This window comes from Phyllobates terribilis, unplaced genomic scaffold (genome assembly GCF_046119375.1).
Source record: "Phyllobates terribilis strain yellow unplaced genomic scaffold, ASM4611937v1 Scaffold_5__5_contigs__length_657084704, whole genome shotgun sequence".
Taxonomy (NCBI): Eukaryota; Metazoa; Chordata; class Amphibia; order Anura; family Dendrobatidae; genus Phyllobates; species Phyllobates terribilis.
In genome coordinates, this window is record NW_027362765.1 from 218,878,452 (window position 1) to 218,902,915 (window position 24,464).

Here is a 24,464-nt window from a genome sequence, read left to right on the forward strand (position 1 = left end):
TGACTGAATGTAGAGCTCCCAATAGCAAAAAACTTCATCTTCTTCCAATAACCGCTCTTTCAGAAAGGAGGCCAGAGAGCATTGTAACATAATTTGCCTGAAGACTAATGCTATATCTGCAGGTAAATAGCATTTTCTGAGGTGACAGGTTCCCTTTAAGTAACAAAGCTCCAAGCCATGAATACTTAAAAGGACAGATTCCCATCATCTCTTATGGGACACATTCCACCAGTGGCAATAATAATTCTATTGTGACATCACTATATTTCAGTATACAGTAAATTGCTGGAATAAATTTATGTATAACAGTGATTGTTAAAACTATTAATAGCATTATCAAAATAATTACTACTCCAGCTTTTTCATAGCTCACATTGCATTATGGCACCTTATCTCTTTGGCCTATAATATATTGTCATTAGCAATGAGTGGATCAGCTCACACAACCCAGTTCCTTGGTTCAGGCCAGTGCTCTCTGGTCGTGGACAGAAGCTGGTGAATTTTCTTACCCTCCAGAATTCCAAGCTTGGCTTATGATTAGCCAGGTTGGCAAGACATCACCTGTGCATGCCAGGCAGGTGAATCAAGTGCCGTCCCAGAGAACCTAGGAGCTCATGAAATTCATGCTGTTTCTGTCCATGGTCTGAAAGCACTGACCTGGACCATGGACCAGGATTTCACAAAGTGATCCGGACATCTCTAGTACATTCCTTCTTACATTCCAGTTCTTCTGCGGACAGGAGCTCTGCATGGGTTCTTGCCAGGGCTGATTCTACCTTGGACCGTGGACCGGGGTTCCGAGAAGCAATCCACTCATCTCTAATTGTCATGTAATCAGTATTCATTTATCAACTTACGGGTTTAATGTTAAAAGTCAATTGACAAAATACTTTCTCTCCCTGGACTATAATAGTTTACATTTGTCAATGGTCATGTGCTTCCCTTTCTGCCCTACCAGAACCACCAAAGCCTATTGCACCCCCAGAACTTTTGGCAGTTGGAGCTACATATCTGTGGATTAAACCGAATGCTAACTCAATCATTGGTGATGGACCAATTGTTCTGAAGGAAGTGGAATACCGGACCACATCAGGGAGTTGGGCTGAGACCCATGTTATGGATGGACCGACATACAAACTATGGCACTTGGATCCAGATGTGGAGTATGAAATACGTGTCTTGTTAACCCGTCCAGGTGAAGGTGGCACTGGACCTCCAGGACCCCCTCTCACAACTAGGACAAAATGTGCAGGTGGGTTGTGTTTTCAATATATGTATTGTATGTTTAAATTAGCTGTGTACATACTATCCATTATATTGGCTTGTAAAGTATAACATTAAAGTGCACCTGTCAGCATATCATTATCTCCAAACTGAAAGTAAAGATTACACAAGACCCACAGGACGGATTTCATCAACCATGGTATCATTTTAATCAGTGTAATGTCGCCTACCTGACAGTGTATGTAGTTTGCTGAGCACAATCCTGCTGACAGGTGCGCTTTAAAGAGTACATGTATGAACTAAAGATGCACCAAACCTAGAAATAAATGTCTGATTCTGAAATAAACAATCTTGTAAAAATCGAGCAAAGTACTGCAGATCAATTCCATCTTTGCTTGGTGGCCAAAGAAAACCCTTCTTTGCCAAGAAGGAAGGCTTAGCAATGGAAAGGGCAGAGGGGGAAGCTCCTGCTGCAGCTGGTTTTTAAACATCCACAAAAAACTGTGAGAAGCGTGAATGTTGACATTGCTGAGATCATGTCTTCTCAGTTTTAATTGTATTATGAGACAAAATAGCATCAATGAAAATGAGATTAAGGAAAAAAATTCATAATATTTTTAATTGTGCATTTTCCATCTTTAGTGTTATTTTAAGGCTCAGCTCCTAATTATATATTTGCATTAAAAAGGGCCTTTTCTTTCTTGTAGTGGGTGGAGGTCAGTTGGTGATTGAAAGTGGGTGGCTTTAGCTTTCTTTCCAGAAAGTAAATTATTTATTTTAGCTAGATTAAAAATTAACATCAAATCAACATAATAGACCAAAAAAAGAAGACTCTTTTTATCAGTAGCCTCAAAACAATAGTTGTTGTAATACATGTAGTGATAAGCCATAGCTAGACATCTGTACTGTACTTTACATGTCATTCATCCTAGGAAAAAGACAGCTGAGGTTATCCATTCACCTCTTAAAGGAATACACTTTTAGTTCAAATTCTAGAGCACCTTGTTAAGGGGCCCAGTAAGAAATTGGTAAAAAAACAAACAAACAAAAAAAAACATTCAATATTTTATAAAATTTTTGCATCTTATCAGAACATGAGTCTGTTCTATTTTTGCTGTAACCCACTTTTAATAAACATTCCTGGATATGTTCTCAATACTAATGTATAAATATAAAATTCAGCTGTTCAGCATATTCACATTCAGCATTATTAAATCCTGCACTAGATTCACAATATACACATTCTGAATCAAACACAGACTGATGCACCATAATAAATGGCAGCTGATTTCATACGTGATGCAACCAGAATAAACACATAAAAGCATGCCAATCCAAACTCTAAGACTGGCATAGCATGTTAGTAGTGCCATGCATTGTCATGAGCAGTGGGAATCAGACATGGGCTCCATTATTGCATGAATGCTTTACTCTGAAACACCTCCACATTTCATATAAAACATACTTAAAAAGTTGGCCGAGAACCATATGTCTTTGATGGTTAGACCAAGAGGCCGGACCTCAGTGGTTTCTTCCTACCCAACAGTCTCTCGCTATATGTGTGTATTGTGAGAGACCTGTCAGTCTCAGGAAACGGAGCCGAGAGAAGCCACCGGGAACCTCCCTCTTGGACCAGTCACTCGAGATGCAATGTCTCTGGCCAGCCTTTTAAAGTATTTTTCATCTAAAACCCCACAGTGTACAAGAGCAAAGACACACGGGTGCAATAATGGAGTCGATGTCTGATTCCTGCTACTCGCGATTCAGGCAACTTAAATCGTCAGGTTCCCTAAGTATGGGCACCTAACATTTCCTGCACAAGTAATTTGCTTTCTCTTTGTACAGTAGGGCGCTTGTATTATATACAGATGGTTGTTATTAGAAGTAGTGGTCACTTTGCAGTTGAAGAGCTATGATTTATTAGCCTGACCTTATGCCAAAGACCCTACCTTTAGTGTTATAAAGTAAAGTTTACCTGCTCAGATCTAATGCACATTAAAAGCCACTTCATAGTAATAAATATACATTTAGAAGTGGATTCAAGAGGCCTCTTTAGAAGGTTATAGAGGGAGGGGGCAGACAGTGCCAATATTTGGTAGCTGGAGGTATGTGACAGCTATAATCGGTGCAAGGCTTCTGACTGCCACTTACTGTTAAGTGCTGTATCCAACCATCTATTCTGAGTACCAAGTATCACTTCATGTCTCCATCCCACTCACAGTGAGGGGTGCTAAGTATCCTGCGCTCTCCATTTCTATTCTTTCAGGAAAATAAGGGAGGGCATGCTGCTTTTCAATTACTTTCATGTGTTACATTGTAACCTTTGCCTCAGAAGCTTTCCACTGCTTCACTAATGCCACAAACGGCTTTAATGTTAATTTAAGGTGTCCTTAGTCCTCATACCTTTCACTGTACTAAAAGGTATTAGTACCATAATGCAATTTGCAAATGGCCACTGATATAGCTCTAAATATCTGAACATAGGAACTGTACTCAAGCAGTGACACCTTACCTGGTACAGAATTAGTCATGGGTCAGGTGTGAGGCCTATAATTCATTTAGTATAGATGTAGTCATGGGTCATGGTAACATCAGTGAGAAGATTGTCTTGTGTAAAAATACTTTAAAGAAGTTGTCCACTACTTGGGCAACCCCTGTTCATACCCCTTGCTTGGCTCCCATAAAATAATAAAGCCTATACTCACCTCCCATTCTGGCGCCGTTCCCGCAGTGTCGGCACTCGCTTTTCCCGCGGCTTCCATGCGGTTGTTGTGACACGTGACGCTGACGCCCAATCAGCGCTGGCGTCACTGTCCCCGCCTCCTATCGAATTGAGCACGAAGAGGAAGACAGAGATCAGCTGCAGCCCAGACTTCCTCTTAATGTTTGATTTGTCTAAATGCGGGGACAGTGACGACAGCGCTGATTGGGCGCCGGGATCACATGTCACAACAACCGCACGAGAGCCCCCGGACCGCGAGTGCCAACTCCGCTGGAACGACAGCAGCACAAAAGGTGGGTATACATTTTTTTATTTTATCAGGGGAAAACATTTTGATCAAGAAGGTGTTGTCCAAGTAGTGGACAACTCCCTAAGCGAGTGCTGAAATCTACCCATATAAACCTATTGTAACATACCTGGCGGCGTCCTTGCAAGGTGGTCCATCTCCCACTGTGCAAGAGCGCGCACTTGATCTCCAGTCCAGAATGTCTCTCTGGCTTCCCTCCTTGCTGTCTGTTTGTCTGTTTTGGCTGCATAGGGCGACGCCCGCTGAACTTCCTGTTTCTTGTACCTGCTGCGGACACGCCCCTGTTGCACCTTCAGCCTATTGCTGTCCATCTTTGGGTATTTATACCACCTTCTTCCTCAAGATGGCGCCTGAGCATTGTGTCCTGTCAGTCGGCTTTTTGTCTCTGACGTGCCAGGTCCTATCCTGTTTTCCTGCCTGTTCTCCAGTTCTGTGTCTGAACTGTGGTCTGTTCTTGTGAACACGCTTCTAGCCTGTTCTTTCGCCTTCTAGGGGCTGTATTCCTAGATCTGCCTGTCTGTGCCTTGCGGTATCTGTTCCCGTCTGAACAGAGTCCTGTTTGTGTCCCAGCCTTGCTGTATTTGTTCCCGTTTCTCTGTTTCCAGTTGTCTGTGCCTTGCGGTATCTGTTCCCGTCTGAACAGAGTCCTGTTTGTGACCCAGCCTTGCTGTATTTGTTCCCGTTCCTCGGTTCCTAGTTGTCTGTGCCTCGTTTCTACTTTTGCCTTTTCTCCCTTTTCCCTCTTTGTCTGTTTTCTGCGTCTTTCTGCAGAGTCTGAACTTGCTCCTAAATTCCTTCTCGTCGTCTCTGTACCTTTGTTGTGAATTTAGTGTATGCTCGCTACTTCTTTGTAAGTACTGTGTGTGCTTCTGGTTCTGCCTTTCCTTCTCCGTCTGTTCTTTGTGAACAGAGTCCTATCCCCCTGCCTTGTCTGCCGCTCTGCGGTTTCCGCTCTGCTCCTGCCTTGTCTGCTGCTCTGCGGTTTCCGCTCTGCTCCTGCCTTGTTTGCCGCTCTGCGGTTTCCGCTCTGCTCCTGCCTTGTTTGCCGCTCTGCGGTTTCCGCTCTGCTCCTGCCTTCTTAGCCGCTCTGCGGTTTCCGCTCTGCTCCTGCTTAGCTTGCCGCTCTTGCGGTTTCTGCTCTGCTCTTGCCTTGCTTGCCGCTCCTGCGGTTTCTGCTCTGCTCCTGCCTTGTTTACCGCTCCGCGGTTTCCGCTCTGCTCCTGCCTTGTTTACCGCTCTGCGGTTTCCGCTCTGCTCCTGCCTTGTTTACCGCTCTGCGGTTTCCGCTCTGCTCCTGCCTTGTTTACCGCTCTGCGGTTTCCGCTCTGCTCCTGCCTTGTTTGCCGCTCTGCGGTTTCCGCTCTGCTGCGGCCTTCTTAGCCGCTCTGCGGTTTCCGCTCTGCTCCTGCCTTGTTTACCGCTCTGCGGTTTCCGCTCTGCTCCTGCCTTGTTTGCCGCTCTGCGGTTTCCGCTCTGCTGCGGCCTTCTTAGCCGCTCTGCGGTTTCCGCTCTGCTCCTGCCTTGTTTACCGCTCTTGCGGTTTCCACTCTGCTCTTGCCTTGCTTGCCGCTCCTGCGGTTTCTGCTCTGCATCTGCTCGCTGCTCCGGCAGTCCTGTCCTGCTCTGCTTCTGCTCGCTGCTCCGGCAGCCCCGTCCTGCTCTGCATCTGCTCGCTGCTCCGGCAGTCCTGTCCTGCTCTGCTTGTGCTCGCTGCTCCGGCAGTCCCGTCCTGCTCTGCTCTTGCCCACCGCTTCGGGCGTTCCCTCTCTGCTGTGTTTGGCTACCGCATCTGCGGTTCTGTTTCTGTGACCCAGTCTGTACTGGGTCTTGTCCTCTCTGTGCTCCAGCCCGTCCTTTCGGCCAGTACCTCCCTGCCTGCATATTCGCCTGTATCCACCCGTCTGCATACCTGCCGTGTTCGCTTATATCCACCAGTCTGTGCCAGCCTAACCTGCCTGTTCCAGTAATCCCTGTGTGGGTCAACCCCCGTGTCCGGAGTTTGACCTGGAGTAGCACCTGGTCCCTCTGCCCGGTTTCTCCCTGGTGCACTGGCGTCGTATGCCGTCGTGCCATCTTGGTCGGATCGGCCAGATACTTAGTCACGCCCCTCCAGGCACTCTCCGGTTCATAGTCCAGTGGAACCACTTCTCCCGCACACGCCAGTCAGTCCGGGCGTGTGCATAACACCTATCTTCAATATCAATACAAGTCTCTGTCAGTAACCTCTGTATATTTTACAATCCTTGGGTTAGTTTCCTTATCTGCATGTTAATATCTTTTCTGTTCTTTTGCTTTATTCCCCACGATATCCTTCTGCTTTTCTTCCTCTTCTGTTCTCTGTCTGTTTTACTCCCTCATCCCTAATATACCATTCACTTTAACGCCTTGAATCTCCTTTATTATCATACAATTTTTTCAGTGCTGAACAGGAGAGAAACCAGGAGATTGGCTTAAATAATCTTTTTTAATGTGTTTTTAAAGTGTGAAAAATTAAGTAACTTATCAGACTTGCGTTATCAAGGAATGAAATTATGAAGTTAAAGTTTCTGGGCAAGTGTCCATCTGGTGTCCATAACTCTTCTGGTGTTCTGATCCGAGAACTCCGTGTTACCACTGGTATAATTGAAAATAATCAGATTGTACTATTTTAGATTTTAACCTGTGTTTCAAAAATCAAAGCTGGTTTGTGATAGGTTGATATGAGAATTAGTGGCCTTATGATAACAGGTTTCTACCTTCCTCTGGATCAACATGGTAGGTGTATATGGTGGACTTGATGGACCTGGGTCATCCTTATGAAATGTAACAGGCATTGTTTTCCTTTTTAATATGTATACCTTTTTTTAACGGCATTCTGGAATTTAGTCTGTTCTTCAGTTCAACCATTTTATAACTGGCTAAAGAGGAAAAAGCTGTAAAAGTTCAAGTACTTTATTTGGTCTCTACAGAATGCGCAAACTAAGTATTGTACAACATGTGTCCAATCTTCTTCCTTTATATATCTTGCCCTCATCAGTTGTTTTCTAATCCCATATTTAGAAATGAGAGAATTGACTTAAGACAAATAGAATTTGCCTTGAATTTCACAAAAAGTTCAGACTAACCAGAACTTGAATTTCTGGTGATTTGACTTGCTCGAATCAAGCAGAATGGCAGCGTACTGGCTGCTGAACACCACACTTCTTGATTCTTTTTAAAGGGAGATAAAAAAACCCCATCTATATTTTCTTCACCCATCTTGTCTTGGTGCCACAGCTCTCTGTTTGGTCCTGCACAGACTCGTTTCCTCCCTCCAGCTCTGGTTGGTTCTCTTCTCTCGTCACTCTTTGGTGCCTCCAGCGCTGACTAGGCCTCAAGTGTTGCCATGATGTTCCAGGGCGACACACGTCATAATGACACATGATTCCTAGTGAGCCCCGGACGTGCCAAAGAATGAAGAAGGCTGAAGATGGAAGAGAAGATTTAAGCCAGAGGGAGAACATGAGCCAGTGAGCTAGGACAGGTGAGGTGAGTATACTATTTCTTGATTAACCTATTCATTTATTAGGCTCTGGTGCCTGGAGAGACCTTACAGCATAATACTGACTTTTAACAGCAATATGATTCTATCCATATTCTAATATATTTTGCTTCAGTCTCTCTTAAGACTATCATACTCTTTAGAACACTGTTAGATGTCAATTGTTGAATATAGATCCAGTCTGCCACTAAGGAATTTTTCATCTTATTGTAGTCGATGAAACTTATTATCTCCCAAATACTGTAATACACAGGAAAGCATGGTTGCCCCTTCATTTTCAGGTTTGTGGGTGTTCCAGATTTGGGACCCACATCAATCATTAAGTCATGGCACATCCCAGCAGTTAAGATGAGAAGAATACCCCTTTTAGGTTTTTGTAGCTAGGATTGCCATTTTGCCTTATGGAATATGATGGGAGTATGACTTTTTTTCAACTATACCAGGCAGATATGCTTTTGTGCATAACAATATATTTTTCTGTGTCTCATCTTCACTTGTGTTCTTATATATTGGTTTACGTCTCATTACTGCTCCAGTTGGTGTATATATGCTTTTGACCTCTACATTAGTGATAGGAACTTTATCATTGGAAGAAATTTAACATTGTGTTCATGTAATTTTTCCCCATTTTTTGAACTTATTTGTCATTTTTTTATCCTGTTTTACTTACCGTATCTATTTTTTGCAAATTTCTTAGGTTGGCTTTTGTTGGTTAGCACCATGCTTTTCATTTTTTGTTTTATTGGTTTGAAGTGCTGATTTAGCTGGTGGGATGTTTCACAATAAATGGATTTTTGGGGCATTTTTACCAAACTTTGGACATTTTTGTGTTAAAACTTTCCATCTCAGCAGAGTACAAGTAACAACAACAAAGGTAATTTACCATGAAGGTTTTTTTTGCACTGGTGTTTGGTTTTTAATCCATGTATTTTATCAACTAGTTTTGCAACAAAATTATTATACATTGTCTGCAAAAAGGATTTATTTGTTGCAAACGGAGCTAAAGAAACACACAAGTAAAAATCAATTTATATCTGGAAAAATAATCCTCGTGGTAAATTCCTTTGTTTTCTTGCACCTCTGTTCTTTTTCTCTGTCTCATTCCCTTTCTCGCTGCATTCTAACAGTCTTGTGCCTCATTTTCTCTCTCCCGGTGCTCATTCTCTTCTATTGCTGAGTTCTCGGCCTATTCTCACAGTTTCTCATTTCCTGCCATTGTGTTCTGTGGCTCTTTATGTATCCCATCCAGTCTAATGTTGTTTGCATCTCCCTCTTTGTCCCATCCCATCTCTGACTATTTTCTATGCTTCCCCTCTCTTGCTGTGTGCTATTGCTGCCATTGTTTCTTTTTAGAGCTCTGAATATTTAAAGATGCGCCTTGCAATCTCCGTGTGTATTTATACTCACTGTCAATATATGCAAACCCTGTGTACCAATTTATACTTCCTCCTTATGAAATTGGAGCTTGCTATGTAATAAAGACTTTTTTTCTCGTAACGATGAAGTGCAGAACACCGCAGCCTTGGTACTTGTGCCCACGGGGCTTCAAAAGCTGGGGAAAACAGCATAATATATTATATTTACCCATCATTTATGGATATGCATATCTTTATTGATATATATGCATGTATTAATATGTATGTCTTCTACACATCTGTATGCACATATTTTACATTTCCATCTATTGGTGACTATATTATATATGTGATGTTCATGAACACTTTGTCAAAAGACCAAGAATAGTTAAACACCTGCGTTGACTGCTTTCCGCTCCCGATCTTTCCCCAACCTCCTGGATGCATGCAGTAGGAGAGGGAGGTCTGGGCCCAGGATCCCTGCAGGTAAAATGAGTTGTATTTATTGTAATGAAGGGAGTCTAGTACTGTATTTCTGCAGAGAACCGATGCACCATGCGGAGTCCAACACAATGACTGCTCCCCGGGAAGCCACTCTCTCTCTTGCAGCCCCACCCCCAACCCACTCAGTGATTGGGAACAAGATTTCCTCCTAATAATATAGTAGATTAAAAATGTTACATTAACCCATTCAAAATACCTTAAAACAGGCTTGCTTTGCAATTGTATGTATATTGTTGCTTGTATATAAATTACATAGGTCTCTGGATACAATAACTGTGAACGACTGTTCCATCATTGTGTGCATTTCCTTTAGATAGGGATTAATAAGTGCTTTCTTAGAAATGAAATCATGCTTTATAGTAATAATCACACAATACACTCAATGCCACCTGAAATTGCATATTTGTATATGGAATCTACATACTGTGCACTTAACGGCAACACAAGAATGAAAGTTTCTTGAAAAGGCTTAATATTGTCTTAGTTAGTGGAATGCAATTACAATTTAAATAGTAAATGCCTTTCTAATATGTGAGGATATATGTAAATCATAATCTCAGCATTCATCCTGCTTTAGTGCTCCTTTGGAAATTTCCTGCCAGATGTCTTCCTTTTTTTTCCTTTCGTTAGTCATAGAGACGAGCAGCAAATTACAATTTGTGAGCTTCACCGAATTTTCTCCTAAAATTTCACATTGATATCGATTCAGCAAAACCTTTAATTGCCCAGACAATATGTGTGTAACACTCTGAGGTCTCCTAGGACTGTGCTGAACCATATTTGAGTTCTTTAATGTAAACACAGACTTACTAATGTCTAAGTGACCTCAGCATATCTGACTAGGGGAAACTGATGGTGACTGATGGTAACCAACAGCTTATTTAACACACACTGTGCTGCAGAATTTTATGACTATTGAAATTTTTAAAAGCGTCCATAAGCTATCCCTTTTTGGAGGCAGATGCGTGCCTTGCTGATGTTTATACACAGGTGGTGCAAACATAAAAAGCCATGTTTTTTTCACATGAGAAGTATCATAGAATCATAGAATCATAGAATCATAGAATGGTAGAGTTGGAAGGGACCTCCTGGGTCATCTGGTCCAACCCCCTGCTCAAAGCAGGATTCACTAGATCATCTCAGACAGATGTCTGTCCAGCCTCTGTTTGAAGACGTCCATTGAAGGGGAACTCACCACCTTTCGTGGCAGCCTGTTCCACTCATTAATCACCCTAACTGTCAAAAAAATTTTTCTAATATCTAATCTGTGTCTCCTCCCATTTAGTTTCATCCCATTGCTTCTAGTCTTTCCTTGTGCAAATGAGAATAAAGATGATCCTTCTACAATGTGACAGCCCTTGACATATTTGTAGACAGCTATTAAGTCTCCTCTCAGTCTTCTTTTTTGCAAGCTAAACATTCCCAAATCCTGCAACCGTTACTCATAGGATATGGTTTGCAGACCAGTCACCATTCTGGTCGCTCTTCTCTGAACTTGCTCCAGTTTGTCTATGTCTTTTTTAAAATGTGGTGCCCAAAACTGTACACAGTATTCCAGATGAGGTCTGACCAAAGAGGAGTAAAGACCGATAATGACTTCACGTGATCTAGACTGTATGCTTCTGTTAATACATCCCAGAATTGTATTTGCCTTTTTTGCTGCTGCATCACACTGTTGACTCATGTTCAGTCTATGATCTATTAGTATACCTAAGTCTTTTTCACATGTACTGTTGCTTAGCTCTTTTCCTCCCATTCTGTATATGCTTTTTTCATTTTTATTGCCCAGATGTAGTACTTTGCATTTTTCCCTGTTAAAAACCATTCTGTTGGTTGCTGCCCACTGCTCCAGTTTATTTAGGTCTTTTTGAATCCTCTCTCTCTCTTCTCTAGTATTAGCTATCCCTCCTAGCTTTGTGTCATCAGCAAATTTAATCAGTTTACCCTCAATTCCTTCATCTAAATCATTGATAAAGATGTTGAACAATACAGGTCCCAGGACGGAGCCCTGTGGTACCCCAATTGAGACATTCATCCAGCTGGATGTGAAGCCATTTACAACCACCCTTTGAGTCCGATCACTAAGCCAGTTATGAATCCACCTAACAGTTGCCTGGTCCATTGCATACTTGGTCATTTTTTCAATAAGGATGGTGTGAGATACTTTGTCAAATGCTTTGCTGCAGTCAAGATATACTATATCTACAGCATTTCCCTGATCCACCCAGTCAGTGATTCTGTCATAGAAGGAAATTAAGTTAGTCTGACATGACTTGTTAGTTACAAACCCATGCTGACTCTGGTTAATCACTTCATTCTTATCCATGTACTTACATACATGTTGTTTAATAATTTGTTCAAAGATCTTTCCTGGTATAGAAGTCAGACTCACCGGCCTATAGTTCCCTGGGTCCACCTTCTTCCCCTTTTTGAAGATAGGAACAACATTTGCTCTTCTCCAGTCTTCTGGGACTTCTCCTGTTCTCCAAGAATTTTCAAAGATTATGGAGAGTGGTTCTAAAATTTCTTCTACGATCTCCTTCAGTACTCTGGGGTGTAATTCATCTGGACCTGGAGACTTGAACTCATTTATGTTAGCTAAATATTCCCTCACAATCTTTCTGTTTACAGATAACTTGGATTCCTCTATTCCTTTAAAAGGACAGTGAAGATCAGTTGATGTTACATTTTCTTTCTGAGAGAAAACAGATGCAAAATAGGAATTAAAAAGTTCGGCCTTCTCAACATCCTCTCTTACCATTTCTCCATTTTCATCCTGTAAAAATCCTATAGCATCTTTGACTATTCTTTTACTTTTGACATACCCCCAAAATCCTTTTTTATTGCTTTTGACATCTCTTGCAAGCCTTAATTCATTGTCAGCTTTAGCTACCCTGATACGTGCCCTACAGGATCTGCAGACTGCATTATAATCTTCTTTAGATATGCCTCCCTCTTTCCATTTAATAAACATTTCTTTCTTTCTTTTTAGCATGTGTTTAAGTTCTGTGTTCATCCATCCTGGTTTCCTTAAATGCTTCCCATTCTTCCTACTTTTCGGGATTGTTAACGATTGTGCTTTGAGAATCTCATTTTTAAAAATTTCCCATCCTTCCTGGACATTTTTGTCCTTAAGGACATCCAGCCATTGGATCCCTCCTATTCTCTTTCTGAGTCTCTTAAAATCTGCCTTTCTAAAATCTAACCTTGAAGTTTGAGTCTTCACATGTCTTCCTCCTCTAGTTATCCAAAATTCTATAATAGCATGATCGCTGCCTCCTAGGGTCCCAGCCACCTTTACCTCCTCAACCATTTCCTCCTTGTTTATAAGGATTAGATCCAAAGAAGCAGATCCCCTTGTTTTCTCCCCTACCTTTTGGAAGATAAAGTTGTCAGCAAGAGAGGATAAGAATTTTCTTGACCTGTTAGTTTTACTTGAGAGAGATTCCCAACAAATGTCTGGATAGTTGAAATCTCCCATGACCACTACGTCATATTTTTTGGAGAACTTGGTCATTTGATACATAAAGAGTTCATCCATATCTTCAGCTTGCCCAGGTGGCCTGTAGTAAATGCCTACAATGGTGTCCTTTCCGTTGTTCTCTCCTTGTATTCTTACCCAAACAGTTTCCACAGAACTCCCAGTCTCTGAAGCTTCAATCTCTGTGCAGATATACGCTTTTCTAACATACAATGCAACACCTCCTCCTCGTTTATCAAGTCTGTTTCTTGCAAATAAGTTGTATCCTTTTAGCCTTTTATTCCAATCATGTGTATCGTCCCACCAAGTTTCAGTGATTCCAATGACATCATATTCCTTTTCCTGCATTAGTAGTTCCAATTCTCCTTGTTTGTTGCCCATGCTTTGTGCATTTGTATAAAAACATTTTAGTTTGTGATTGGTTTCTCTTTCTCCCATATTTTTATTATTTAAATTGTTTTGTCTTTGTTCTTCCTTTCCACTTCCAGTAGCAGAGATCTCAATAGTATTTGTCAGCTGTATGGCTTTTTCTGGCCTTTTGCTTCCCTTCCCACATTGTTCTAGTTTAAAGCTCTTCTGATGAGTGTAGCAAGGCGACTTCCAAATACATGTTTTCCAGTCTTCGTAAGGTGCACCCCATCTCTAGCAAGTAGTCCATCGTATAGGTAATTCATTCCGTGATCCAGAAATCCAAATCCTTGTTGACGGCACCATCGACGTAGCCAGTTGTTCACCTGTAGAATCTTATTCCACCTCATTGTTCCATGGCCATCCACTGGGAGGATGGATGAGAAGACCACCTGCGCTCCCAATTCTTTCACTTTCTTGCCTAAGTCTTCAAAGTCACTGCAGATGGTTTCCAGGTCCTTTCTTGCGGTGTCATTTGTCCCCACATGTATTAGCAGGAATGGGTAGTGATCTGTAGGTCTGAAGAGTCTTGATATCCTGTCAGACACATCTTTAATTTTTGCTCCTGGAAGACAGCACATTTCTCTTGAGGTTATGTCTGGTCTGCAGATAGCTGCCTCTGTTCCTCTTAACAGGGAATCCCCCATGACCACCACTCTCCGTTTTTTCTTCACTACATTCTTCTTTCTCCATCCAGGAGGATTCTGAGGACTTACAAGGTTATTCATTGCTGGCAAAGTCTTATTTTGCTGTATTTCTTCATGGTTCTCCTGCGTGAGAGCCTGGTACTGGTTCCTGAGCAGTATGGGTGCTGACTGCCTCTCGATCCTCCTGCTTCTATGGGTCACATGCTTCCATTCCTCTGTTTCGTCAGGTGCAGTTTGAATTTCTTCTCTTTCTGAATCATGAAGAGATAATTCTGCTCTGTCTAAGAACTCTTCACCTTCCTTAATGATTTTCAAGGTAGTTAACCTCTCTTCTAGATTTCGCAACTTTTCCTCCAACAGGGACACAAGCTTGCATTTCTGGCATGTGAAGTTTGGCTTTTCCACTGGCAAGTCTGTGAACATGTAGCAGGATATGCAGCTCACCAAATGGCTCCTGGACTCTTCCATGTTCTTATTGTTAATGTTCTGAAAACAGTGAAAAAGGCTTAAAAAAAAAGCTTCAAAATGCGCGCGCCTACCGGCGCGCGGTTTACCGATGTCCTCTTTTCAGCTCCAACAGCCAAAATCCAGTGTTCTTTGAGCTCGCGGAGACTCTTCACTTACCCCAAAATGCAGTGGGAATATGCTAATTATCTCCTCAGGACTCCTCCCCTGGTTATCAAGAGCTTTGTTCTTTGCTAAAAGAGGAAGCTATAGCTTTTTCACAAGCCATCCAAATATTATCCCTTTGTTTAGGGAGCAAAATCAGGTGTACTGTTTTGAAAGTCAAGAAGTAATGGCTTATCAACTAGGAGTGAAAAAATATCCCTTTTTTAGGATCTGCAACAGGTTTGCTAGTTTTACAATGAATAAACGATTACAAAGGTTTGTCCATTGTTTTAGGAAGAAGGAACAGGATGGCTTTTTCAAAGTGAATAAGCAATGCCTTGTCAACAAGTGGGACAAAAAATTAGTCCTATTTTGGGAGCTGTTTCATGTTTGTGTAGGCTGCAAAGAATATGCTTCCCATCAGCAGTACAGTATAGCTATACAACACACCGGATAAATGCAGGAGATGTGTGTGTGCGTCCAGCGGCAGTGGCACCGCCTGAAGCTTCACAGTATAAAAATTTAATAGGTCAGGCAAGATGTTTGGCAGTGTAGGTTCAGCAACGCCAGTACTACTTTACAGATTGCATGATGGACAGGGAGAAGGCACCTGGCTGAGTTTGGGTCATCAGCACTGGTGGCAGCAGAACTGTATAGGAGGCACATAACAAACAGTCAGATGTTATAGCCAATCTAATCACTGACATCAACCATAGGTGATTGAAAGTTTGCACTAATCCAGTAATGATCATTTTTACAAATGTAAGGTTTTCCATGGATAACTTGATCCACTTAGGTGAGACAAATCCATCGACCACTCTGAAAGTACACTGGAGGCTGGACATGATGGTACGCCCATAAAAATCTGGGCAAATACTTGCCAATGGTCCAGTTTGCTGACCCAGAAGTTCATGGGAAGAAACGAAAGCACTTAGAGGAAACTCACACAAACACTGAAACATTGAAACCTTGCAGATGTTGTTCTTGATGGGATTTAAACCCAGTAATGCAGCACTACAAGACTACAGTGCTAACCACTGAGCTCTCATGCTGACTCAGGTTGTTACATTGGCATATAGTTTTCCCACCATACGGCATATAGCTTGCCCACCAGTACGATTGAGGGCCCTGTTGGTTCACTTTAATCATCCCACTGTTAGGATGGGTTGTCATGGCCAGGTTCCCCTTCACATCCACCTGCTGCTGCTCCTCGTCTTCCTTCACATCCTGCAGCAAGTAACACGGAGCTTGAGGGTTCCCAATAGACACAGAATAACAATGAACATGTGCAATTTGTTGTTTTCTCCCATACCCTGTTACATGATGGTGAGTGTTTTTTCAAGGATAAATATGAGGGGGACAACAAAATTGATTACATAGCTGCTGCTTCTGACAAATTTGGTTGCCTCTTTAAAGGGCATAGTAGTTATAAATCCCTGATCAACTGCCAGTGTTGGATTTCAAAGTAACTCACGCTCCAGTTTGGCTGCTGCATGATTTAGTCCATAACCGCTTTATACTACTAATGTAGATGCTCCAATTTTATGCAACGTCAAATTCCAGTGGGTTGCAATCTCTCAAATCATGTAACGCTCTGGAAAACCAGGAGGGCCTGCTGAGTCACATATGAAACTAGGGAGCAGAGAGAGTGAGTATACCGTATGGAGGGTTTTATACTGTGAAACACTACTATCTTGGAGACCAAAATAATTTGTTCTTCCAATTATATACCCTGCTTCCATGTCACACTCTTCTATGGCAAAGCTTTGGGAAGGTACTAATTCTCCTTTTTTTATGCCATGACTTAGAACCTGTTCAATTTTGGGTTCAAACCCTGTCTGATGGCTATGATGTTGGTACTTGGAAAAATATATTCTTTTATATCCTATTCCCCAGCATTTGAAGATTTTAATGGACCAATAAAGAATTGTGAATTTTTCTACCGACACAAGAGACAAACACCGGATTTACTCTTTTCCCTTGACTGATTCTCCTTGCAGGGATCCAATGTCTGTATGAAGTCTTACAGGATGTGCAACCTGAGAAAATTATGCAAAATTCCTCTCTAGAGGGAAATAAACACTACCACTCCAGTACCACCTGTAGAGATATCAGCTAAAACAGAGAAATACATCTATAAACAGTTGTTTTTCTGAGTTCTTGCTCCTTATCAGTACAGGGTAGAGTTTTGGTTGGCCAAATAATATCACATTGAATCAGCTCCTTAGATAGATCCAGCTGGTGTAGAATGACAAGCAAGCAATGTTTTTTTTTCATACGCTTAAAAGCTTAGCAAAAAAATACATCATTCTTTTAATTTTCTCTAAATTAAGACTATATGGTCTGTGATCCATTTTAAGGGGACACTTTCACAGTCTAGTAGCCACATTTGAATCTAATAGCTTGTGAGATTCACTTTAAAGCTATTTTTTTTCTGGTACTAAAAAAATAAATAATTTTCCATATAGTCTTCATTTAAACAATCTTACGTTTTGTGGATAAAGCTCCTGTGCAAACTTGTGCCTGCATTGTTGCAAGAGTACAAACTTTGCACATGGTTTCATTCTGCATTAAGCTATTCTTCCTCTAATATATTGAAAATCTCATTAACCTTTTTTAAAAGGATGCATGTGAAATGACTGATATCTTGTTAAATAACCTACAGGAGGTCCGAGAAATATCTGCTCCCATTATCACCATATCTTGATTTCCAAGAACTTCTACTATCATTAGCATATTTACTTGTGAATTATATTATCTGCTCTTCTTATAACCTGCATTTGTATGATCTCCCTACTCCATGATTGTGGATCATTTAAGAGGGTACTCATTTAGCTAGTGGGGGGTCTTCAAAGCAATTCTTACTGGGAAAACTAATGCAAATTATCTCTTCTCAAGAAGAAAGGAACTATCTCTCTAGTACTACCTATGTGGCTACCCTATTAGTCAATGTCAAAGATTGACTTACAGGTTAGCTGCCTATAGATAGCACCAGGGGTCGACACTGACACTGAAGGGCCCCTGTGCAAGAAATGTGTTTGGGCCCCTCTCCAATTAATACAATAGGGACAATAGAATAGATTAATCTTCCATTCTCCAGACAACAATCCAGTTGATTGACAGGTGTCTACTGATATACACACATGAAAGAGACCTGTCAATCAACAAGATGAGTGTGGGGAGAAGCCAGGCTCTAAACCAGGGGGGCAAAACATTTTTTGGTCCAAGTGCCGCAATGCCAAATTGAACCAATCCCAATGGTGGCAAAAAATTTTAAAGGGCTACTTACATGAATATATCATCAGAACCACCATCAGTACGTTAAAACATCACCAAGTTTTGAGTATTTGACAAGGATTTGGAGACTTTCTGTTAAACAAAAAAACGAGTTTTGGGAGCAGAAACTCACCAAATCCTCCTCATAATCTCAAATCTCTAAGTTTTCAGGATTTTTAAGTTTTTACGTAGCCATGAAGCATGTTTTTCATTGCTACATATGTACAAAATCAAAACCACTGTCAGCACATGAGTGTGGTGCCAGAATCACCATCAGTACATGAATGCAGCACCAGAACCACGGTGAGTACATGAATGCAGTGCCATAACCACCGTGAATACATGAATGCAGTGTCATAACCACCGACAGTACATGAATGCAGAGCCAGAACCACCATCTGTACATGAATTCTGCACCAGAAATTACCATCAGTGTATGAATGCAGTGCCAGAAAGTACCATCAGGACACGAATGTAGCACTAGAACCACCATCAGTACATGAATGCAGCGTCAGAATCACCATCAGTACATATATATAGCCAGGAAAAGATAAGAGTCCAGCTAACCTTCATGCACTATTTGAAGATTCGGAGCAGAGGAAGCATCTGGGCCTTGGATGCAAACGATAAAATGTTTTATCTACTACCATGGTATTTTAAATTCACCAACTGGAGTGTTTCCATTCACATCAATAAAGAAGAGGTTTTTTTTATTTTCGTGAAGCTGAATTTTTCTTTCTTTATATATATATAGCACCAAGCTTAGTACAGTGATTAATTCCAATGTCAGGTCAGCCCCATATACAATTGTATTGCATAAACCTATAATTCACAGTGTGTCCTTAACAATGGCAAAGGTATACTGGGAGTTGTTATCAGCCATCATCAGACTGTCGACCACATCGGATTCACAGTACTGATGAAACATAGTCCATATCACAAATAAACATTTACATCCAGTATCTTATAGATGACATCTTTTGTGATTGGAGTTGTTCACCTTCTTTTCTTCTCTATTTTGTCTTGATGTCATGATGAAATTCCATGCCCAAAGCTCGTCTCTGCAGATTTCCCTCTTCTCTATCTTCAGTAACACTTCTGACATGATGCCATTAAAAATAAAAGTACCATTGTACTGCCCCATAAGTCAAAATATCTCCAATGCTGTGACCCTGAATAAATAATTGCCCATCACCGTGCTTCCTGCATAAAATATCCCCCCACACTGCCTCTCTCCATAATATCCCACACACTGCACCTCTTCAAAATATCACCTCAAACTGTCCCCACTGCCTCTCGCTATACTATGCCCCCTTTCACAATCCTCCGATTGCCCCATAATGTGCTCCATTGCCCCATAACGTACCCTCCCAGTAACCCCAACCCTTACCTTCCGTCCCCTGGCACCCTCATTTATAATGAAAGTGCATTTTCTCTTTGGCTTCTCCTGGAGCGCTTACAGTGCCCACCATGTCCTCACCAGTTCTGCAGCCCCGGCGCCAGCAGCAGTGTGATGAGGTCAGTAGCGAACAGACGTCATCACAGCGCTGCACATCTGGGCTGGGGCTGACAGTCGCTCTGCTCATCCTCAGTCCCGGCCAACACAGTATTTAAATGTATATTTGACTGTATGAAGGGACAGTTCCACAAGCTAAACATCTTTCCGTGGGCCACATGCAGCCCGCCAGCCTTATGTTGCGCAGACCTGCTCTAAACTATATGCCAGTCTGGAATCATGCTACCCATTGTTTGGTCAGACAAAACCCAAGAAAAAAATTAGCATATACCCTGTAGTAAGTAAATAAGTAAATAGTAATAGTACATTTAAATAACATTGGGTACTTAGTTAACACTTTTTTGATAAAAAAACAAAAAAACAAAAGCCAACTCACGACGACAAGGTGCACCCAATTGGAACAGTCCTATACTATCTCTAGTATGGGCAGGTGTCTGAATAGTGGAGCACCTATCCTGATCTGCCCTTATCTACTCTGTGGTCCACAGACACAAGGTAAGGTTTTAATACTATTTATTTACTTCAGGGTATATGCTTTGGTTTGTTTTTTTTTCTCAAATTTTATCAGTGAAATTGCCACAGTGGGAATGTGCTCTTACACATTACGCGCATACCAACTTATGTTCCGGCTCATTTCTTTGGTTTTGCCATAGTTTGGTCAGCATGAATTGCATGACAAGTGCCCTTTAACAACCACATTAAGTATTTTGATTTTTTTTAAAAAAATCCCTGTAAATATTGTTTAATAGTAAAAAACAACAAAAAGTATTGGTATCTTTTTGGGTACCATGGGGAACTACAATGATGTCACTGGACAATGACATCACTGGAACTTCCAGACACATATCATATGTTTAATGACAGTGACATCTGTTATCCATAGGATATTATGGATAAACAATTAGGCACTCTTACAGAACACTGTGGTGTGATTTAAAGTCATCTACTGCACTATTCTAACCTTTAGTGGCTTCCGAAAGTATTTACCCCATTGGCTTTTTACCTATTTTGTTACACTACTGTGTTGATGTACATTATAGATTGCAAACTTGCGAGCAGGGCCCTCACTCCTTATGTAACTGTAAAATGTGATCCATTTGATTGTTTTCATTGTCTGTACATGTCCCTACATAATTGTAAAGTGCTGCAGAATATGCTGGCGCTATATAAATAAAAAGTATTATTATTATATTACAACTTGTGTTTATTGATTTACGTGTGATGCACCAGCACTAAATAGTCTAAGTTGGTGAAATGAAGTGAGAAAAATCTAGGCATAAATTAAATTTATGGGATAAAATAACTAAAAATTGTCATGTGCAAATTTCCAGTGCAAGCAATTACCTTCATAAGTCACATGTTTAGTGAAAGAAAGTCCACCTGTGTGCAATCTAATTGTCACATGGTCTGTCAGTATATACACACCTTTTCAGAAAGGAGACAGAGGCTGCAACACCATTAAGCAAGAGGCACCACGAACCAAACAACACCATGAAGACCAAGGAGATCTCCAAACAAGTCAGGGACATAGTGGTTGAGAAGTGCAAGTCAGGGTTGGGTTATAAAAAAATATCCCAATCTCTGATGATCCCCCAGAGCACCATCAAATCCATTATCATCAAATGGAAAGAACATGGTACCACAACAAACCTGCCAAGAGAGGGCCACCCATCAAAACTCTCAGCCGGGGCAAGGAGGGCATTAACCAGAGAGGCAACACAAAGACCAAAGGTAACCCTGAAGGAGCTGCAGAGTTCTCAAGCAGAAATTAGAGTATCTGTCCATATGACCACAATCAGCCGTACACTTCATAGAGGTGGCCTTTATGGAAGAGTGGGCAGAAAAAAGCCTTTACTTACACACAAAAATTGTAAGGTTCATTTTGAGTCTGCTAAAAGACATGTGGGAGACTCCCCAAATGTATGTAGGAAGGTGCTGTGGTCAGATGAGACCAAAATGGAACTTTTTGGCCATCAAGGTAAACGCTATGTCTGGCGCCAAATCAACACACCTCAGCACCCCAAGCACACCATGTTTTTTGGCAGCCAGGACTAGGAAAATGGTACATGTCGAGGGGAAGATGAATGGTGCAAATTACAGGGATATTCTTGATCAAAACCTGTTTCAGTCTGTCAGTGATTTGAGAGTGGGACGGAGGTTGACCTTCTAACAAGACAATGACCCAAAGCATACTGCTAAAGCAACACTCCAGTGGTTTAAGGAGAAATGTGTAAATGTTTTGGAGTGGCCTAGTCAAAGCCAAGACCTTAATCCAATTGAGAATCTGTAGTCAGACTTGAAGATTGCTGTTTACCAGAGGAAACCATCTAGCTTGAAGGAGCTGGAGCAGTTTTGCCTTGAGGAAGGGCAAAAATCTCAGTGGCAAGATATGGAAAGCTCATAGAGACTCATCCAAAGTGACTTACAGCTGTAATTGATGCAAAAGGAGGCTCTATAAAGTACTCACTTTATAGGGGTGAATAGTTACGCACATTGAAGTTTTCAGAAATTTGTCCTATTTGTTTTTTGCTTCACAATAAAAAGAAAACCTAATGTTCACAATTGTAGGCGTGATCTTTACATGAACTGATGCAAACCCTCAAAAAAACAAATCAAACTCAAGGTTGTGAGGTAGCAAAACATGGAAAATGTCAAGGAGGGGGAGTGGAATACTTTTGCAAGCCACTGTATTGGCCAGACAGAGAACAAAAGGACACTATTTTGGCCTCTGTCTGGCAATATAAGGTTACTAATACATTTAGTGTGTACATTGGGTACTTTCCAAACGTACATGCTAAACATGGATGAAAAGCATCATGTGAACAGGGCCTAATATTCCTCCAAATTTGTCAGATAAAAAAAAATAAGTGAAAGCTTCCTGTGAATCTGCAATCATACAAACACTGGATTCATACCTTCCATGTACACTCATTCACTCAGAAAACCACACATGAGGAATGTATACGGCATACAGTACAGACCAAAAGTTTGGACACACCTCATTTAAAGATTTTCTATATTTTCATGACTTTGAAAATTGTACATTCACACAGAAGGCATCAAAACTATGAATTAACACATGTGGAATTATATATTTAACAAAAAAGTGTGAAACAACTGAAAATATGTCTTATATTCTAGGTTCTTCAAAGTAGCCACCTTTTTCTCTGATGACTGCTTTGCACACTCTTGGCATTCTCTTGATTCATAGTTTTGATGCCTTCAGTGTGAATGTACAATTTTCAAAGTCATGAAAATACAGAAAAATCTTTAAATGAGAAGGTGTGTCCAAACTTTTGGTCTGTACTGTATATATATATATATATAAGCTATTGAGCCCGTACTACGCCCGGGTGGCGAGCATTTTATTTTTATTGGTATATGGTCTCCCATGCTGGTATGTGCTGCCGCCATTCTGGTATTTGTGCTGCCCCCATCCTGGTATTTGTGCTCCCCAACCCTGTTCCTCCATCCTGTTATGTGCTGCCCTCATCCCTATCCTGGTATGCATGGCACGCCTCATCCCTATCCTGGTATGCATGGAACCCCTCACCCCCAATCCTTGTATGTGTGGCCCCCTCATCCACCAATCATGGTATGTGTGGCCCCCTCATCCCCCAATCCTGGTATGTGTGGCCCCATCATCCCCCAATCATGTATTGTGTGGCCCCCTCATCCCCCAATCCTGATATGTGTGGCCCCCTCATCCCCAATCCTGGTATGTGTGGCCCCCTCATCCCCCAATCCTGGTATGTATGGCACCCCTCATCACCAATCCTGGTATGCATGGCCCCCCTCACCCCACAATCCTGGTATGCATGGTCCCCTCACCCCCAATCTTTGTATGCATGATACCCCTCATCCCCCAATCCTGGTATGCATCGTACCACTCACCCCCAATCCTGGTATGCATGGTCCCCCTTACCCCCCAATCCTGGGATGCATGGTCCCCTCACCCCCCAAACCTGGTATGCATGGTATCCCTCGCCCCTCAATTCTGCTTTGCATGGTCCCCTCACCCCCCAATCCTGGTATGCATGGTACCCCTCGCCCCCCAATCCTGGTATGTGTGGCCCCCTCATCCCCCAATCCTGGTATGTGTGGCCCCCTCATCCCCCAATCCTGGTATGTGTTGCCCCCTCATCCCCCAATCCTGGTATGCATGGTATCCCTCATCCCCCCAATCCTGGAGACCAGGGGCCATCGGAAGGTGAGTATAATGTTTTTTTTTACATTTTTATCATTTTTAATTCTTTTTTTTTAACTAACTTGGTCACACTATATAAAATCCATGCCGGTTGCATGGATTTATATAGTGTGACCAAGTTGTCAAGCACTTTCCAAGTGATGCTAAAATTGCTTGGAAAGCGCTTGACAACCCGCATGCGAAATCGCGAGATCAAAACGCTTCACTTATGCTTGTCGCTGGCAGGAAAAACGCATGTAAAATCCGCATGCGTTTTTTCTGCCAGAGAGATGCAGAAATGCTCAGGAAAAATCCGGAGCATTTCTGCATCGTGGGCACTTAGCCTAAAAAACAACAGTATCACTGTTTTTGATTGGCCAGCAAACTCGACTGACCTTAACCCCATAGAGAATCTATGGGGTATTGTCAAGAGTTAGATGAGAGACACCAGACCCAACAATCCAACAATGCAGACAAGCTGAAGGCTGCTATCAAAGCAACCTGGGCTTCCATAACACCTCAGCAGTGCCACAGGCTGACCGCCTCCATGCCACGCTGCATTGATGCAGTAATTGATGCAAAAGGAGCATTTACTGAACATACATTTCAGTAGGCCAACATTTCGGATTTTAAAAACATTTTTCAAGCTGTTGTTATAAAGTATTCTAATTTACTGAGATAATAACTTTTGTGCTTTCATTGGCTGTAA

The 24,464-nt window shown here is 41.7% G+C and overlaps 1 protein-coding gene across 4 annotated transcripts in view; it reads left to right on the forward strand.

The window, feature by feature from the left end:
* The window catches only part of PTPRT (protein tyrosine phosphatase receptor type T), a 526,727-nt gene that overhangs the window by 274,378 nt on the left and 227,885 nt on the right, over window positions 1–24,464 (forward strand). For all 4 annotated transcript variants that reach the window (XM_073683800.1, XM_073683802.1, XM_073683803.1 and 1 more), the window contains one exon: window positions 959–1,252. In XM_073683800.1, the coding sequence (XP_073539901.1) occupies window positions 959–1,252 (294 nt within the window). The remainder of the gene's footprint in view (window positions 1–958; window positions 1,253–24,464) is intronic.